General features: G+C 46.2%; 1 protein-coding gene across 3 annotated transcripts in view; it reads right to left on the bottom strand.

The window, feature by feature from the left end:
* Positions 1 to 20,210, bottom strand: part of esd (esterase D/formylglutathione hydrolase) — a 66,050-nt gene that overhangs the window by 8,679 nt on the left and 37,161 nt on the right. For all 3 annotated transcript variants that reach the window (XM_038802647.1, XM_038802646.1, XM_038802648.1), the window contains exons 4-5: positions 3,591 to 3,689; positions 2,154 to 2,278 (exon numbers count right to left, since the gene is read on the bottom strand). In XM_038802647.1, coding sequence (XP_038658575.1) covers positions 2,154 to 2,278; positions 3,591 to 3,689 — 224 coding nt within the window. The remainder of the gene's footprint in view (positions 1 to 2,153; positions 2,279 to 3,590; positions 3,690 to 20,210) is intronic.

Here is a 20,210-nt window from a genome sequence, read left to right as displayed (position 1 = left end):
ACAAAAATATATCACGGAGGAAAACCAACAACATAACCACTATTTTAGGATATTTTAATATTTCACTCCTGTTTATATAAAAATTGTTTCAGGCAGGGTATGCAGGATATGGAAAGATGCTTTCAGTTCCCAATCCCAGGTTCATTTTATATGTTTTAATAAAGGCACAGTGATAAAATCTTGAGAAAAACATTAATTGGCAGCAAGAAACGATACATTTCAAAGATGTTGCACATTATTGAAATTAAAATAAAACAGAAAATACTGGAAATGCTCAGGTGATCTGGCAGCATCCTAAAGGTAGCAATACAGGTTGATAAGGTTATAAAGAAGGCATATGGAATACTCTCTTTCATTCTCAGAGTTATAGAATACAAAAGTATTTAAAGGATATAATGATGGAACTGTCTCAGACACTGGTGAGGCCACATCTGGAGTATTGTGTGCCGTTCTGTTCACCACATTCCAGGAAGGATGTAATTGCTCTTTCTCTCTCTCTAGGTGAGAGAGAGAGAGAGAGAGAGAGAGGAAGAGACACACAGAGCGCAGAGAAGAATTGCTAGAATGTTAAAGGGTTGGAGAATTGTAGCTACGAGGAAAGATTGGGGTTGTTTTCCTTGGAACTGAGAAGGCCGAGGGGTGACATGATTGAGGTATACAAAATTGTGAGGAATAGAGATATGTTAAACAGAAGGAGTTATTTGCCTTAATCTGGCCACCAAAGTTGCTATCACATCTCCAGGGGCTCTTGTCGTCAAATTGAATTCATACCTTTGCTTAATTATCGCCAGCTTCGGATGGTAATGCTCTTTCACAAGATATACCAACTCTGTGAAAGTCTTTGTATCGGGGAGACGGTGGCATAGTGGTATTGTCACTGGACTAGTAATCCCCAGACCCAGAGTAATGCTCTGGGGTCCCAGGTTCGAATCATGGTAAATGGTGAAATTGAATTCAATAAAAATTTGGAATTAAAAGTCTAAATGAAGACCATGAAACTATTGTCGATTATCGTAAAAACCCATCTGGTCCACTAACGTCCTTCAAGGAAAGAAATCTGCCATCCTAACCCGATCTGGCCTGCATGTGACTCCAGACCCACACAGAGGTGCCATTAACTCTTAACTGTACCCCACTGAAATGGCCTATCAAGCCACTCAGTTCAAGGGCAGCAAATGCTTTCCCAGCCAGCGATGCCCACATCCCAAGAACAAATTTAACAAAGATGTCAAAATCCTGATTAAATTATAAATTTCGGTTGTAAGTAGTATGATCTTTCTTTTCTCAGCTCCCCCCATTTAATTTGCCTGGAAAATGTTCTGCAGTCTTCAACATATTGAACCCAATCTTCGGAGTTAGGATATTGTGGCTCTAATTTACCATCCATATAAAGAGACATTTTGGTGACTCACTGGTTGTAGACTGGCTTGACTTGAATTATTTGAACACGAGGTGTGTTTCCTCTTCTGTGCTGCAAATCAAAGGCACTTCCGAATGTTCCTCATCGCCAATGTAATGTCTGGGTGATTGGCGACCACCAGGTTTGAACACCACCAAACTATTTATTAGAATAATTATATACACAGTGCTAGGATGTGCTACCGACTTCTATAGCTCCAGTATCGATTTTACGGGAAAGCCTGTACTCAGCCCCCTATATCCATGCGCTACGGCCCAAATAGCCAATCAGGTCACATGATTCTTCGATATCTTACCCTTCAAGGGGCCGCTATTACAGTTATCAAGGAATATGGAGCAAAGTCAGGTAAACAGAACACAGGTACAAATCAGCTATGGTGCAACAGAACAGCAGAAGAAATCTGAAAGGGGCTAAATGGGGCTTGTCCTTATGATCCTCATATTTAACATTCAAGATTCAGCACCACTCTGACTTACCATAGGAAGGTGTGCTTCAGCTTGAAAAGCCTTTCCTTCCCAGAATGTGAGCACTTTGATGCCTGGTCATCAGCCATCAGCACATCCGAGAACCCTGAAAAGCTATCCAATATGGTCTGAGTATGTGACCATGGTTGGGAGCTTGTCTGTGGTTAGCAGCACAGTGCTCTTGATAATTAAAAGAACTTGAGAAATATTTGCCCCATTTCAAAATTAAACATTACATTTTCACTTTTGAAAAACTATGAACAGAGTACCTCCTCTGTAATGTATGCGTGCATCCTGTAGTTCGTCTTCCAAGGGTCCTTTGTGGCATTTATGTAAAACCCAGCCCCTGTACCAAAGTCCCAGTTATCGTCCTCACCTGGAATATTGCAGCCACCTGGAGTGACAATACATATCAGTGACTCACAAAGCCACTCAGAGCTTAAAGTGGATTAAATTCATTATAAATGTATAAAAGACCTTCACCTCTGCCAATGTATTCCCAGGAGAATTATGTATTTTTCCAATCTACTGCATTGGCAAAGGAGATTCCCGATATTCAATTTACCATGATAACTTACTGCAGATGTTGGAACCCGAAACAAAAAACATCTGAAAATCTCAGCAGTTCTGACAGCATCTGTGGAGAGAGAATAGAGCTAACGCATTGAGTCTGAATGACTTCAAAGCTAGAGAGAACTGGAAGTAGGATGACATTTATACTGTTTAATGTAATGGGGGGGGGGGGGGGGGGGGGGAGCGTGTGGAGCAGTGGGCAGAATAGAGGGCCAGCAATAGGTGGAGGCTAGGGAGAGGTTAACAAAGGTGTTGTGGAGTGAATGTAATGGGTGGTGATCAAGGCCAAAATGGATGGCACATTAAGGGATCAGAATGTATCCATGGCAAAACAAAGATAAGCAGTGTGTTAAAGGACAACTTGAAACAAGGAACAGATGATTCTAGTGAGATGGGGAGGGTAAAACAAATCGATGGAAGATATGAAAATAAATTGTTACGTCTGGAAGGCTGCAAAGTGCCTAATTGGAAGAGGAGGTGCACATTCCTCCAGTTTGCATTGGGCTTCACTGGAACATTGCAGCAGGCTAAGGACAGGCATGTGGGCTAGAGAGCAGGATGGTGTGCTGAAATGGCAAGTGACAAGAAGGTCTGGGTCTTGCTTGCAAATGGGCAAAAGGTGTTCTGCAAAGCAGTCACCAAGTCTGTTTAGTATCTCCCCTTAGCATAGATCAACACCATTTGCATTCCCTTTGCCATTTTGTCCACAACATCTTTGTCAATCACTCCCTAGCCTTCACCTATCGTTGGCCCTCTATCCAGGCCACTGCTCTCACACAACACCTGCCCCCCCCCCCCCCCCCCCCCCACCACTACAACATGAATCACATTCTATTTCAAGTTATCTCTAGCCTTGACAAAGTATTCCAGACTCAAAATGTTAGCTCTGTTCTCTCCCCACAGATACGGTCAGACCTGCTGAGTTTAACCAGTATTTTCTGTTTTTGATTCAATTTACCATAACTGACAGAAACGCGTAATCTGCCCTGGCACTTTTTAAATTCACAGTCACTTATTTTTGTACTTGAAAGTCATTTACATAAAACAGCTTAATTTACTACAACCTTGAAGCATATTCTAATTTTGGGTGAACTAGTGGAATTGAATGGAATGATTAGAAGATAAATACTCACGAGGACTGGTGTCTGGGGCCACAATGACAATGCCATGTTCAGCTCCTGCTTGCTGACTTGCTGCTTTGGTTATGAAGTTTTGTTCCGTGCAAGTTAAGCCTGCAAAAAACCCAGAAAGGATTCAGTTTAGAATACCGAATTCTCACATGAAATAAATAGCTTAATACAGTTAAAGAAAGTATCCCTATAAAACAAGATTCTCGGTTGGAGGAATGCAGAGATCTTGGGCTACAGATACAAAGGACTTCAAAGGCAGGAGAATGGTTAGAAAAGGCCATAAAAAGGCAAATACAATTTTGGATTTCTGATGTGAGGGTAAGGATAAATTCATGTTATTACAATCCCAGACCAGACCCCAACATACTGGACTGAAACCCCAATATTTTAGTTCATTTGAAAGACTGTGCAGAAAGAATGATTCGCTCCAGGAGTGATTGCATGAAGAAATGTGACTTGGTTATTTTTAAAGCAAAACTTTATTCTAACTACATTATTAAACATTTTAACTTCACGCCCAGTAAGAGCCAGTTTACTATTTACACTTTAAACACGGCTACTTAATTTCCCATTAAACAACAAAAGAAACATACAGATCCCAAACTATCTTGCTGTGGGAGAATTGTGGTCTCAGCATCAGGCAGATCAGAAAGCAAATCGATGTTTCTCCACCAACTGCCTCTCTAATGCTTTCAAAATGTTTCTCTGCCGCCCTTGGCTCCACCCAGTGATAACCTCATCTCCCCAACCTAAAAAACAACTTATTTCTGCAGGCTACAAAGCACATTAACTCTCCAGGAACTTGGGGACTTCTGGTGGTGAAGGTCTCACCTTGGGTGGTTCCCGCTAGAGTTCTCGTTTTTCACCCAGTTTTATATGAGCTGTCTTCAGTAAAATTGTGGGAATTAGAAGATGTCGAAATCCCAACTAAAGAATACGGCACGAAGAGAAACAAGTGCTAGTCCTCCTGCGGGCCCAGAGTTCCGTGCGGAATTCTAGAACATAGAACATGCAGTACAGACGGAGGCCCTTCAGCCCATCGAGTCTGCACCGAACCACTTAAACACTATCCCCATAACCCAATAACCCCATCTAACCTTTTTTGGTCACTAAATGCAATTTATCATGGCCAATCCACCTAACCTGCACGTCTTTGGACTGTGGGAGGAAACCGGAGCACCCGGAGGAAACCCAGGCAGACACGGGGAGAACGTGCAGACTCCGCACTGGCTCCGCCCAGCAGGGAATCAAACCTGGGACCCTGGCGCTGTGAAGCCACAGTGCTATTCACTTGTGCTGCCCGTCCTTTTCTGTGGGAGGAAAGATGGCGGGACCAAGCTCTCTGGGTGAGGCTGAGCCCATTACGGTGGACACGCTGGCCGAGGTGATGGCGATGGAGTTCAAATGGCAGTTTGCATTTTGAGCGACATGGAAAGGAGATGATGGGAATGCTCAAGCAGCTGGTGGAGGATACGCTGGCCCCGATAAATGGAGATTCTTGGAAAGGTGTTGGAGACAGTGCGGGAGCATGATGAGGTGTTGAAAGGGGTGGAGGAGGCTTGTCTCGATGGGAGAGGAGCTGCGGTTTGTGGAGGAAAATAATAAAGGGCTGACAGCCAAAGTGGAGAATCTGGAGAACAGATCACAGCTGTAGAATCATCGGACAGCGGGACTGCCCGAGGGGCTAAAGGGCCATGAGGCCGACGGCGTATTTTTCGGCGATGACACCTCTCTCTTTGAGCTGGATAGGGCTGATCGGTCACTCCGGCCAAACCCAAAAGGTAAATGATCCAGCAAGAACTGTGATAGACTGTTTTCGCTGCCATCAGATGAAGGAGAAGGTCTTGATGGGCCAAGCAGATTCGGTAGGCTAGGTGGGAAGGTAGGGTATTTGTATATACAGGACATCACGGTAGAGCTGGCAAGAAGGCAGGTGGCCTTTAACAGGGCGAAGACAGCGCTTTATAAGAGTGATGCACGGCTCGTGGTGGTCTACCCGGCAAAGCGGAGACTTACGTATAACTCCCACAAGTCCCAAAAGACGTGCTGTTCGGTGAATTGGACATTCTGAATTCTATGTACCCAAACAGGCGCCGGAGTGTAGCAACTAGGGGCTTTTCACAGTAACTTCATTGCAGTGTTAATGTAAGCCTACTTGTGACAATAAAGATTATTTTAAAGAACCATTTCTTTGAGATGGCAGAGGCATTCGTGAGGGTCGATGGACTGGGATTGAACGGAGTTTGGACTTTGATTTCTTTAAAAAAAAATTTTTTTTTAAAGAGTATCCAATTCTTGTGTTCCTCCAATTATGGGATGCAGCCATCTGGGATGGCCACTTTCAGTATATAAAATGGACACTCGCAGAGCCTATAGGGAAAAATGGACAATGCAAAGCAACAAGCAGGCACAGAGCCTGAATGTATATTTGGAAGGCAGTTTGCAGACGGAATCGAACATCTGGGTCGATTTACATATTGATGGCCCATCTCCGAGGAACAAAGGACCAATGCTCAGGTAGCAGATACTGTCTCAGGCATTCCGGCGCCACTACCCCAAACAGAAGACACAAACAAAGCAAGGCCAACGGCCACCTAGGACACACCCAGCCATCAGGGCACCCGCCCCTTTATTGGTTTAGATCAATGGCAAAGATCAATAAGCTGCCCAATTAATTGGGACCAAGTTTAAGGCCCACCTAAAAGCACGCAAAGCCCCTGCTAGGGCAGCACGGTAGCATAGTGGTTAGCACAATTGCTTCACAGCTCCAGGGTCCCAGGTCCCATTCCCGGCCTGGGTCACTGTGTGGAGTCTGCACGTTCTCCCAGTGTGTGCGTGGGTTTCCTCCGGGTGCTCCGGTTTCCTCCCACAGTCCAAAGCTGCGCAGGTTAGGTGGATTGGCTGTGATAAATTGTCCTTGGTGTCCAAAATTGTCCTTAGTGTTGGGTGGGGTTACTGGGTTATGGGGATAGGGTGGAGGTGTGGGCTTGGGTAGGGTGCTCTTTCGAAGAGCCGGTGCAGACCCGATGGGCTGAATGGCCTCCTTCTGCACTGTAAATTCTATGAAATTCTATGAAGTACAAGGAGGAAGCTCCGACAAAGATTCAGCCTCTTGGATTCGGCTCTCAAGCGGAGACACCCATCCACCAGCATCACCAGAAGCAAGTACGTTCAAGGTCAACACTTGCTACCAGACGGACGACCTTAGCTGTACTCCTGTTATCTCTTCGAACCCAACAGCCTCAGATCCGAACAACGGCCATTGTTCCTCTGACCTAAGTGGGCACCCGAAGTTAAGTATGGGTGTTAGTGATAGAGATAGTTTAGCTTGTCGTATTATTGTGCATGAGTAGATCTTACTGTGTGTAAATAAAGTAGTATTGACTTTGAACTAACTAACTGGTGTATTGGCTCTTTGATCGGTATTCAGGTTGAACCTTGTGGTGGTATCGAGAGATACCTGGCGACTCTGAAAGCATATTCATAATTAGGATTAAGAAAGGCGACCTTATTAACCGCCATATTTATAGCAAGTAAACAGAGCAACAGGGACAATTTAATCCATCTTTGGGTTGTGGGGGTGACACCCACATAAACACAGGGAGAATGTGCAAACTCCACACGGACATGGAATCGAACCCGGTCCTTGCATCATGAAGCAGCAGTACTAACCACTGTGCCAGTGTGCTGCCCCTGGACTTTGATTTCTTATGTTATGGTTGGGAGGGGATGGTTTGGGGACAGTGGGATAATGGGTCAGGGTTTTCTCCCTTTGTTTGGTGTTTTAACATGTTTGGTTGTTGAGAAGGGTTGGGTATGGCGGGGTTTTTATGTTGGTTTGTGTGTTTGGTATGTGAGTGGAGGGGGCTCTGATTGGGGCTACCTTGCTAGCCAACTTAATGAACGGGAGCGGGGTGGGGGCGGGAAGGGCTCCGGCCGGCCGAGCCTGCGGGGATAGGTTGCAATGGGCTAGGAGGTGTGAATGGGGAATATGCAGAGAGGAGCTGTTTTGAGAGGAAGTGGTTATGAGGGGGTGAGGGGTTCTGGGATGGGGGAGGGTAGTCGGTTGATGGTGACTGGGGCAAGGCTTAGTCTCATTCATGGGACGGGAGCCATTTTGGGAGGATGATGAGCCTAAGAATTTGGTGGGAGCAAGGGACACATATTCCCCACGTGGTGGTTACAGCGGATGAGGAGGGGGGGGGAAAGAGACCCCCCCCAATCTGGAAGGCAAGGTAGAACTTGCGGGGGTTGGGTGGGTCGGTGATTATTTCTACTGGGTTCGTAAATTGGTAATAAGGGGCCACAGACTGAAAATAGTCAGTGGAAGAGTAGAGGAGGAAGATATGATTTTACATAGAATGCTTTATCATAGCTTGCTGAAGCAGAAACCACAGGAGCATTTAAAAGGGAACTTGTAAAGTATATAAAAAGAAATGTAAACGGATAAGCAGCAGAAAATGGATTGCGGGTACACAGGTGACAACAGGATGGGTGTATAGGGCCAAGTGCCTCCTGTGGTTTCATAATGCAGTCACGACTTGATATCTTAAAGGTGCAACAATATTTTCTGATGGGAATTTTTTTTTGGAACAGAAAAACCTTCTTTCTTACTATACGTTAATATTTCTGCAACCTATCTTGAATGGGAAATATTTATCAAAAGAGGTTCTACTTACTGCCTGGGCAAAAGAGGAATCTGCGTTGTCCACACAAAAATACATTACTTGACCAAAGACAGCCATAATGCTTGGGATTCAGTAACAATGAGCAAATGGAGTATAATTTGGGATTCAGCAATAGGTCTAATCAAACTGATAGAAAACTAAACCAGCTGTGGAAAAATTGAGATTGTGAAAAAAAAATCACAGTTCCTACAATGCTGGTGGACAAGCATTTTCCAGGGACTGCATTAGATTCTGTGGTATTTCAGACTCAAATTAGGTAAAGCCACGTTGTAAAATACAACTTAACATGGTGTATGCATAACACAACTTAACATGGTGTAATTTGAATGGATAAAGGTTTTCACTTTTGGCCTATTTAAAGGACTGCCTAACTTAAATATAAATGTTTAAAAGTGTGGGCAATAGGCGACATGTGACGCAGTGATTAGCACTGGGACTGTGGCACAATGGTTAGCACTGGGACTGCGGCGCTGAGACCTGGGTTCGAATCCCGCCCCTGGGTCACTGTCCGTGTCGAGTTTGCACATTCTTCCCATGTCTGCGTGGGTTTCACCCCCACAACCCAAAGATGTGCAGGGTAGGTGGATTGGCCACGGTAAATTGACCCTTAATTGGAGAAAAAAATAATTGGGTACTCTGAAATTTAAAAAATAATAATAAATAAAATAAAATGTGGGCAATGCACTTGATTGTTGCAGACATCTTGATAGAGAAAAGAATAGCATTAGTGTTAAAGCATAGATGAAAAAGTAATTCACAGCAACAATTGAACTGGGTCACCGTGAATGAAGGGATAGCTTCAGAGGCTCTCTCACAATGGACACATGCAAATAGTTTACAAGTGAGAGCAGGTTTTGGAGAGGATACTGCTTCCCAATATTATCTCCTTCTATCCTAGAGAGAGTTTATGTTTTTCTGGTTTCAAGGGACTGACCTTGTTTTCTCTATGTGACAATGGGCCATCTTTGCAGATATCTGTGTGATGATATAAATATGACTGTTCTGTGGTTCCCTCTAGTGGCAACAAGCATTATCATTAACTTGTTAATTCTTTACATCCCAGTCAATATACATATTGCATCCCTCTTTTTTTAAGGATGTTTGGAGATTTCTACAAACATATATCAACATTATTGTCTGTTAATTTCAAGCAATTGAGTACTAGTTAGCAACTTTTCTTTAAACTTTTTTTGAAACATATTACAGTCCACAAATGTGAGTATGTACTCAGGTCTTCACTGTGGCAGTGTGTTACAGTACCAACAAGTCATCAGTCCAAGTGTAGCCACCTGGGGTGGCTATGTCCCGATTACAAAATGGACACTTGCAGAGAATGAAGGAAAAAATGGACAATGCTGAGAAAGCAAGCAGGTGCAAGGTTTGTCTGTTGATAGGAGTTTGCAGCTCCCAGACAAGACCGATACTGCCAAGCCATTACTATACTAATGAGCCATCTCCAGGGACAAAAGAGTAACATTTAGGTAAACGATACCAAAGCAGACACCCCGGCGCCAGAGGAGACCAGAACAAAGCAGGCCAACGGTCATCTAGGGCCCACCCAGCGATCAGGGCAGCCACCCCTTTATTGGAGCAAATCGATACCAATGATCAGGATACGGTCCAATTAATTGGGACCAAGTTCAAGGACAACCCAAAAGCGCGCAAAGCTCCCTTTGGATATATGAAGAAGCCCCCAAGAGAGAATTGTTCTTCTTGGCCTTGGCTCTCAGCGACGAGAGGCCTGCCTAGCAGCTGCACCAGAACAAGTAAGTCCAAAGTCAATGCACGCTACGAGATAAGACGCTCCTAGCTACTATTCCGTACCAGTTCGACCCCAACAGCCTCAGAACCGGAGAACGGCCATTGTTCCTCTGACTGAGTGGGCATCCGAAGCTAAGTATAGGCTTTAGTAGTAGTGATAGTTTAGTTGGTAAAGTTTGTGCATGAGTACAATTGATTGTGTGTGTAAATAAATGAGCATTGATTTCGAACTTACTAACTGGTGTATCGAGTCTTTGATCAGTATTCGGTTTTGAACCTTGTGGCGATATCGAAAGATACCTGGCGACTCTTGAGCAAACGTAATTAGAATTAAGGAAGGTGACCATATTAACCGCCATAAACAGAGCCAATTAAAGAGAGAACACAACAAGCAACATAAGCCATCAAATGTTCGAATGGTTGAACCATGTTCGTTATCTGACGGGTGTCTTTCTGTGCTTGTGATGTTACTTTTGTGTTTTCTTTGCCTTCAAAACCTGTTTGGTATCTGTTTTTTCAGCAAGAACAACCACTTCCAGACCATTGGAATGTCGTTTCTTTCCAAACAATGACCTGTTCTTCCGGACATTGGTGCCATTATGCGTGAACTTGGCATTGTCAATACACGCATTGGTTTGTTCTACCTTGAATGGTAGTTGTGTTGCACACACTGTGCTGCAGTCCCTTATCCGGTTGTCATCTAGATTGCTTCCCATCTTGTATGGTTTGCGAAGCATGACTGCAAGTTTCAACACTTTTGTTGTCATTCAAGTGCCATGTGTCATTGAATTGTCCTATGGTATCACATTCGTACCTTTGAGTGCATACTGTAGTACCATAACTATTCTTGGTGTGGACTTCCGGTGGCGGCTATGAGGGAGTAAGTCGCACATTTGGTGGCTCTCGCTCCGGTCAGACTTCAATACGTTTTTCCCCGACTTTTTTGAACTTTTGAGCGCTGGAGTGAAAAACAATAGCACTCTAGATCTGAATCCATACAGAGTTGTAAGGGCTTAAGGAGCAGAAGGGAGCGAAAACAGGCGAACAAGGGGCTGAACAAAGGTGGTGTGGAAGCTCAAGTGGGAGGAAAGATGGCCGATGAACGGACCACGGAAAGGACGGTCCAGACAGCACTGGACAACATGCTGCAGGTCATGAAAAAGAGCTTCGCAGCACTGAAGTGGGATAATTTGGAACCGCTCCAGAAAGTGGTGGAGCAACTTGACCAGAGGCTGGATGCTCAGGATAAGAAGATCCAGGCACTGGAGAAGACAGTGGAAGAGCAGGCGGATTTCCAAATGGTAGCAGACGTGGAAATTAGTAAGTTGAAGGAGCAGCAAGCAAGGCTGATAGACAAGCTCGAGGACCTGGAAAACAGGTCTCGCTGGCCGAATCTGAGAATCATTGGGCCCCCGGAGGAGGCCGAGGGAGTGGATGCCACGGCATATGTGGCAGACATGCTGCAGAAGCTGGTGGGGGATGATTTCTTCCCGCATCCGTTGGAGCTGGACAGGGCACATAGAGTGCAGGTGAGGCAGTCAAGGGGGAGGGGGGGGGGGGGGGGGGGGGGAGATGGTGGTCAGGTTCCATAGGTTCGTGGACAAGGAGTGGGTTCTACAGCGGGCCAAGAGCACGAAGAGCTGCTCATGGAACAGTGTCCTGCGCATCTACCAGGATGTGAGCCAGGAGGTGGCCAGAAGGAGGGCAGCCTATAGACAAATTAAAGAGATTCTGTTTAAAAAAGGTCAAGTTCGGGCTACTTCTCCCGGCGCGGCTTTGGGTCACATACCGGGAACAGCAACATTATTTTGACGACCCGGAGGAAGCGATGGACTTCGCTAAGGGGCATGGACTGGTGCCGAACTGAGGACCCATGGCCTCAAGTTAGAGTGTATTAAGGGATGTTTGCATTTTTTCACAGATTGCCCTTCGTGTTAGCGATGTCGTTTGGCATGCTCTTTTACTTAAAATGGGGGGTGTTCTTGTGTTTGTCTGTTTGAAAGTTTTAAAGTTAATTGCAAAGTTATAGTTAAAGTTGTTGGGTGCTGGGGGGCTGTTCGGGTTCTCTTTGCTTTTTTTTTCTTCTTCTGGGAATGTTGGGAGGGGGGTGGGTGGTAGCGCCCACCTCATTACACAGTTTGAATTGCACTATGGTGGGGGCGAGCTTTGTTCTTTGTTTGTTTTCTCTCTGTTTCGGTCCCAGAGCGATTGCTCGGACAGGGCTGTTCTGGGGAGGGGGTGATGATGGGCGGGGGGAGGGGGTGGGGAGAAAGATGATCTGCTGACGAGGGAGGGAACTGAACCAGGTAACAGGGAAGGGGTCGGGGGTAGGAGCTGCCAAGAGGCGGACCAGGGGAGGCACGGCACATGGGCAGGGCCCAAGAAAGGGGATGGCTGATCGGCGTTTGGGGGAGGGGGGTGCCGCCCCCCCCCCCCCCCCCCCCCCCAAACCAGGCTGATCACCTGGATGTTAGAGGATTAAACGGGCCTGTCAAGAGGACACGTGTGTTCGCGCACTTACGGGCTCTGAAGGCAGATGTAATGTTGTTGCAGGAGACGCATTTGAAAGTGGCGGACCAGATTAGATTACGGAAGGGTTGGGTTAGCCAGGTCTTCCATTCGGGGCTTGACGCTAAGACCAGAGGGGTCTCGATCAGGATTAACAAACGGGTTAAATTTGAGGCGGACAGCACAGTTGAGGATGGGGGTGGTAGATTTCTCATGGTCCGGGGCAAGCTTGAGGGGGTGAAGGTGGTACTTGTGAATGTTTACGTTCCAAACTGGGATGATGTAGATTTCATCAAAAGGCTGCTGGGGAAAATCCCCGACTTGGATTCGCACAAGTTGATTATGGGTGGGGACTTTAATACAGTCCTCAACCCCGACCTGAGCCGGTCGTGCTCCAGAACTGGCAGGGACCCGGCAATGGCAAGAGAACTGAAAGGGTTCATGGAACAAATGGGGGGGGGGTAGACCCCTGGAGAATCAGCCGGCCGACGGGGAAGGAGTTCTCGTTCTATTCACATGTTCACAAGGTTTACTCTCGTATTGACTTCTTTATTATGAGTAGGGACTTTTTGGAGGGGGTGAGGGATACAGAATACGCGGCGATCACGATTTCGGACCATTGGGTCGACTTGCTGGTCTGCAAAGAAAGTTACCAGCGCCCACAATGGAGGTGAGAGGTGGGATTGTTGGCAGAGGAGAGGGTGTGTGAGAGAGTGGGGAAATACATGCAGCACTACCTGCAGGTCAATGATACAGGGGAAGTCTCAGCAGGGGTGCTTTGGGAGGCGCTGAAGGCGGTGGTGAGAGGGGAACTGATCTCAATCCGAGCCCATAGGGACAGAACGGATAGGGCAGAGATGGACAGACCGGTGCAGGAGATGACACGGACGGACAGGGAATATGCGGACACCCGAGCAGAGCTACTTAGGGAATGACGGAGACTGCAGGCGGAGCTGGGAGCATTTTCCACTGGGAAGGCTGTAGAGCAGCTCAGAAAGGCCAGGGGCGTGGTGTACGAGTATGGGGAGAAAGCCAGCAGAATGCTTGCACAGCAACTTATGAAGAGGGAGGCGGCCAGGGAGATAGGGACGGTAGTGGACGGGGCAGGGAACCGGGTGGGAGACCCGGCAGGATTGAACAGGGTATTCAGGGACTTTTACAGTAAGCTGTATACCTTGGAACCCCCCACGGGGCCGGTGGGGATGAGGCGCTTCTTAGATGGGCTGACCTTCCCAAAGGTGGGCAGGGGGATGGTAGATGGGCTGGGGGCCCCGATTAGAGCTGAAGTAATGGGGGGCCTGAAGGCCATGCAGTCGGGTAAAGCCCCGGGGCCGGACGGGTATCCAGTGGAGTTCTACAAAAAGTTTGAGGGTATACTGGGGCCGGTGCTGGTTAGGGTGTTTAACGAGGTGAGGGACAAGGGGGTGCTACCCCCGACAATGTCGCAAGCCACCATCTCGCTGATATTAAAACGGGATAAGGATCCGGAGGTTTGTAGGTCCTATAGGCCAACCTCCCTGATTAATGTAGACACTAAACTGCTGGCCAAGATCCTGGCGCCCAGAATCGAGGACTGCGTACCGGACGTGATTGTGGAGGACCAAACGGGGTTTGTTAAGGGCAGGTAGTTGGTAGCCAATCTAAGAAGGTTACTCAATGTGATTATGATGCCCCCGGAGGGCAGAGAGGTGGAGGTAGTGGTGGCAATGGATGCCGATAAGGCTTTTGACCGGGTGGAGTGGGACTATTTATGGGAGGTGCTGGGACGGTTTGGGTTTGGAGAGGGCTTTGTGGACTGGGTTAAACTGCTATATCAGGCCCCGGAGGCTAGTGAAAGGACGAATAGGACGACATCTGAATATTTTAGACTACACCGCGGGACAAGACAGGGATGCCCCCTCTCTCCACTGCTGTTTGCGTTGGCCATAGAACCGCTGGCAATTGCTCGGAGAGCGGCAAGGGGATGGAAGGGAATGGTCGGGGGGGGGGGGGGATAGAACACAAGGTCTCGCTCTACGCGGATGACCTGCTTCTGTATGCGTCAGATCCAGTGGCAGGGATGGATGGGATTATGGAACTCCTAGGGGAATTTGGCCAGTTTTCGGGCTACAAGTTGAACATGGCAAAAAGCGAGATGTTTGTGGTGCAGGCGAGGGGTCAGGAGAATAGGCTGAGGGAGCTACCATTTAGGCTTGTTGGGGAAAGTTTTAGGTATCTAGGGATACAAGTGGCGTGCGACTGGGGCAAGATGCATAAGTTGAACTTGTCCAGGCTGATGGAGCAAATGAGGAGCGAGTTTCGGAGGTGGGAGGCACTCCCATTGTCACTAGCGGGGAGAGTACAGACGGTGAAGATGACGATCCTCTCGACATTACTGTTTATTTTTCAGTGTCTCCCTATTTTCATTCCGCGGTCCTTCTTTAAAAGAATCAATAAAATAATCCTGGGATTTGTTTGGGCGGGGAAGTCCCCGCGGGTAAAGAGGGGGATGCTGGAACGGAACCGTAGCGAGGGGGCACTGGCGTTGCCGAACCTCAGCAACTACTACTGGGCGGCTAGCATAGCCATGATAAGGAAATGGATGGTGGGTACGGGGTCGGTTTGGGAGCGGGTGGAGGCTGCTTTATGCAGGGGCACCAGCTTGGCAGCCCTGGTCACGGCTCCCCTGCCGCTCCCGCCGGCCAGGTACTCCACCAGCCCTATAGTGGTGGCGGCTTTGCGGATTTGGGGCCAATGGAGGAAGCATGCGGGGGAAGTGGGAGCGTCGGACAGGTCCCCAATATGTGACAACCACCGATTTGCCCAGGGGAAAATGGATGGCGGGTGTCGAGCGTGGCGGAGGTGGGAAGGATGGGCGACTTGTTCCTGTAAGGGAGCTTCGCGAACATGAGGGCGCTGGAGGAGAAGTTCGGACTGGCGAGGGGGAATCACTTTCGGTACTTGCAGGTGCGGGATTTTGAACGTAGACAGGTCCCGTCCTTTCCACGCCTTCCACCAAGGGGGATCCAGGACAGGGTAGTTTCCAGGGGTGAGGTCGGAGTGGGGAGAGTCTTTGATATTTATAAGGAGCTTATGGGAGCAGAGGACACAGGGACCGAGGAACTGAAACTCAAGTGGGAGGAGGAGCTTGGTGGGGAGTTGGAGGGAGGCGTATGGGCAGACGCTCTGAGGAGGGTAAATGCAACCGCAACATGTGCCAGGCTCGGTCTGATTCAGTTCAAGGTGGTTCACCGGGCCCACATGACGGTGGCCCGGATAAGCAAATTCTTTGGGCTGGAGGACAAGTGTGCTAGATGTAGGGGAGGACCAGCGAACCATGTCCACATGTTCTGGGCGTGTCCAAAACTCAGGGGATACTGGCAGGGATTTGCGGACGTCATATCCCAGGTACTGAAAACAAGGGTCGCGATGAGTCCAGAGGTGGCGATTTTTGGGGTGTCGGAAGACCCGGGAGTCTAGGAGGGGATAGAGGCCGACGTCGTGGCCTTTTCTTCCCGGATAGCCCGGCGACGAATACTGTTGGCCTGGAGGGACTCAAAGCCCCCAAGGACTGAAGTATGGCTGTCGGACATGGCAAGTTTTCTCGGCTTGGAAAAAAATCAAGTTCACCTTACGAGGAGCACTATCGGGGTTCGCCCAGAGGTGGCAACCATTCATCGACTTCTTCGCGGGGAACTAATCGTCAGCAGGGGGGGGTAGAATAGTGTAGAGTAGGGGGGAAGAATAGGCGGGTCTATTTGCGAGAGTGGTACTGTTATTTGCACTATATTTTTTGTAATTGGTATCTGCACACTAATGTATATTGTTACTGTTTACAATGCCAAAAATACCTCAATAAAAATGTCTGTTAAAAAAAAACTATTCTTGGTGTGCTCAAGATCAGTTCCTTCTCACTTGGTTGATTCAATTTTAACTTGTTTACTATCTGTGTCCTTAGGATTATCTGATGTCACTTCAGGCTTTGTGATATCAGTTCCTGTTGGATGATCTGATGTATCTGTGATCCCTTGGTGCTTTTCATCTGGAGTCAACTTCTCCAAGATGTCATTTTCTTGTAAGCAGTTCACGATTGATGTGCTCTCACTTGATCTGTTCATTGTTGCACTTTCAATATCAGCCTTTGTACAGTCCAGCTGAGATATGTCAGTCTCGCTTTTGCCATGCACAGCTTGTATACTACCTGTGATCACTTCATCATTGGAAGTGATCACAGGTAGCATACAACTTCATCATTGTCGTTGGAATTTAGAAGGATGCGGGGGGGGGGGGGGGGGATCTTATAGAAACATATAAAATTATGAAGGGAATAGATAGGATAGATGCGGGCAGGTTGTTTCCACTGGTGGGTGAAAGCAGAACTAGGGGGCATAGCCTCAAAATAAGGGGAAGTAGATTTAGGACTGAGTTTAGGAGGAACTTCTTCACCCAAAGGGTTGTGAATCTATGGAATTCCTTGCCCAGTGAAGCAGTTGAGGCTCCTTCATTAAATGTTTTTAAGGTAAAGATAGATAGTTTTTTGAAGAATAAAGGGATTAAGGGTTATGGTGTTCGGGCCGGAAAGTGGAGCTGAGTCCGCAAAAGATCAGCCATGATCTCATTGAATGGCGGAGCAGGCTCAAGGGGCCAGATGGCCTACTCCTGCTCCTAGTTCTCATCACTAGTCGCAGATAAAGTGGATAGACCGTCATAGTCTTCTTTTTGTTGCTCACTATCTGTTTCTTCACTTTTGTCCTAACTGGCAAATGCAGTGGATAGATTTTCATAGTCTTTTTGATGTTCTTCAACTGTTTCTTATGCTTAGGCTTCATTCTAACTTGGACACTGGATCTGAAACTTGAGTATAGTTATCCTTCATATCAATTAATTTTGTATGGCCATTAACAAGCAACAAGAATTTGTGTGGGGCATCTTTGTAGTTTGCAGAGGGGATTTATTTACTGATTGGTTCAAAATGAAGATTACTTTGGTACTATTAACCATAGCATGGCTGCGGGTATTAAAAACATCCTGCCCAAAGTTGTTTTCCTGGAGTTCCCCTTGTTTTTTCAAGAGTGGCACACTTTTTCACCCACCCATTGCTTTGATTAAGTGCTGAATGCAACCAGAGATTGTGATTATTAATGAACATTTTGTCAGATGGAAATTAGCTTTAGAAATAACAACAGTAGAAAAACTAAGCGTGTAGCAGAGTCTATGCTGAAGTAAGGTGTACCGTGCCAGTGGATGACATGAGTTTGTCCAGCTAAACAGGTTTCCACATAATCACGTAGTAAAATGTCTCAAGTACTCCACCGAGATCCAAGAATTGGATGCCAAGCCAAACGAAATAACAACTGGATGATTTGTCAAAAAAATGATTGTTGAACAGTGACTGTGAACGGAGTGGGGCAGACAAATTCCTCCAGTAACTGCATAGTGATAATGATTGCCAGAAGTTTACCACGTGATGTAGAAGGTCTTGTGGCACAGTGATAGCATCCTGCCTCTGAACCAGAAGCACTGGGTTTAAGTCCAATGTCAAGCTTGTTGGCCACGGAAGGAGCATTCATAACGCGGTTCGACGGGATTACATAGGGATTAGAGCACCAGAGGATAAAATTCATTTACTTTTTAAAAGCACTGATTCCAACTGAATGGTTCCATAAAACTGCAACTTTTCCAAAATGCAGTTACTCATGTCCTGCCTGACATTAAGCCCTGTTTATCCACTAGTTCTGTCCTTATATACCATCACTAATCTCCAGGCCCCAAACATTAAATTTAAAATTAAATTCCTCATCTTCAAATCTCTGCATGGTCTTGCTCCATTCTACCTCTAAAACCTTCTCCATAGTTGCACTCTCTTCGGACAGGCTTCCTGAGCAACTCTTCCAAAGGTAGTGCTCTAGCTTTCAACTATAGTCTGCTCTCTGGTTTTCGCACTGGAGAGAGTGAGCTCCCCAAGGTTTAGTACTAGGACAACTGCTGTTTCGAATATACATCAAGAATTTGGACTTGTGGGTTATAGACAATTTTCAAAATCTGCAGATGGTGTGAAACTTGAAGTGTAGTAGAAGGCAAGAAAGTTAACACTAAACTTCAGGAGGATACAGACAGTCTGGTGGAATGAGTGGACATGGCAGTCAAACGTCAACACGGACAAGTTTTTGTAAAATAATGAGACACAATACAGGCTAACTGGTACAATTTAGTGGGAGTGCAAGAATAGAGAGATCTGGGGTGTTTGCGCACAATTCTTTTGGGACGCCAGGACAGGTTAACAAAGCAGCTAATAAAATGTTTGGGTTCCTGGCCCTTACAAATAGAGGCATAAAATTTTGGATGGATGTGAAGGTTTGAGGTGGTACAGAAAAGATTTACTAGAATGTAAATCAACCCTTGACACAGTTATGTAGATATTCTGAAGAAGTTAGGGTTGTTCTGATAGAACCGGGAAGGCAAACAGGCAACTTAATGTTTCAAATCATGAAGGATTTAGATAGGAAACCATTTAAAAGAGTTGAAGGATTGATAACCATGGGGTATAGCTTTAAGGTGATTGGCAAAAGAACCAGAGGTGACATGAGGAAAAGCTTTTTCTTTTAATCACCACAAATGGTTGGGATTTAGAATGCACTGTCAGTGAGGGTGTGGATATATATTAAATAGTAGCCTTCAAAAGGAAATTGGATAAATAATCAATGGAATTTCAGGGATTTGGGAAAGCAGTAGCGGAAAAGTACTAACTGGATTACTCTTCAAAAAGAGCAAACAGAAGCTGGAAAGGCTGAATGGCTTCCTTCAGTGCTGGGCTAGTCTAGGATTCTCTCCTCGCGACTTCGGTCTCCTCTTTTAAACTGATTCTCAAAACTCATATTTTCTCCCAAGCATTCAATAACCCCCTTAATTTCGCTTCCGGATGTTTTCTTCCTCTTGTTCCTCAAATGTAATGAGCCATAGGTACACAAGTACATTAAAGGTACCACATAAATGCGAATTGTATTCTTACTAACAACACATAAAATCCTAAAGAACAATAAAGAAAATCAATGCCACACAATTGCAAACAAACATAGATATTTCATTTCCTCATATATATAGCGCAGTTATTATATTAATTATTAGCTGGTTAGCTGGCCTTAAAGGGTGACGTGCAAGTGTTTTAAAAGGTAGCATCTCAAACTGCAGCGACATCAGCTGTCAGCGTGGACGTAGTTCAAATGAAGATTTGCAGCTACCCACAACGAATTCATTATTGTTTAGAAAAGCAGAACTCAACATTTTCTGAATGTCCTGAATGTGGCAGCCATATCGCTGCAAAAGGTCACTTTTCCTTGGTCAGAGAGATGGATATAACCAAGAAGTAATTTTCTAGTCTCAAAGTCAGTCAATTACAAACTCTAAAATAAATGCTATTTTCTGAAATATGCATCAGTTTGGACTCAGACACACTGACATGGCACCATTCCAATAACAGGTGTATCTGTACTGAACTCAGTTAATTCCCAGTATTATTGAATTACTATGCATGAATGGCAACTATGGTGGTCTGCATTTTGTGGCAGTGTCAAAGCAATGGATCTCACCACTGACCTCAAAGGAAGATTCCAGAAAAATCCAGCAAACCCTATGACGTAGTTTACCCATTTCTCAACAGCAGTTTAAATCGGACGTCAAGTCAAGGGGA

Source organism: Scyliorhinus canicula, chromosome 7 (genome assembly GCF_902713615.1).
Source record: "Scyliorhinus canicula chromosome 7, sScyCan1.1, whole genome shotgun sequence".
Lineage (NCBI taxonomy): Eukaryota > Metazoa > Chordata > Chondrichthyes > Carcharhiniformes > Scyliorhinidae > Scyliorhinus > Scyliorhinus canicula.
The sequence above is the reverse complement of the archived record's forward strand: the minus strand, read 5'-3'. Positions and strand labels throughout refer to the sequence as shown.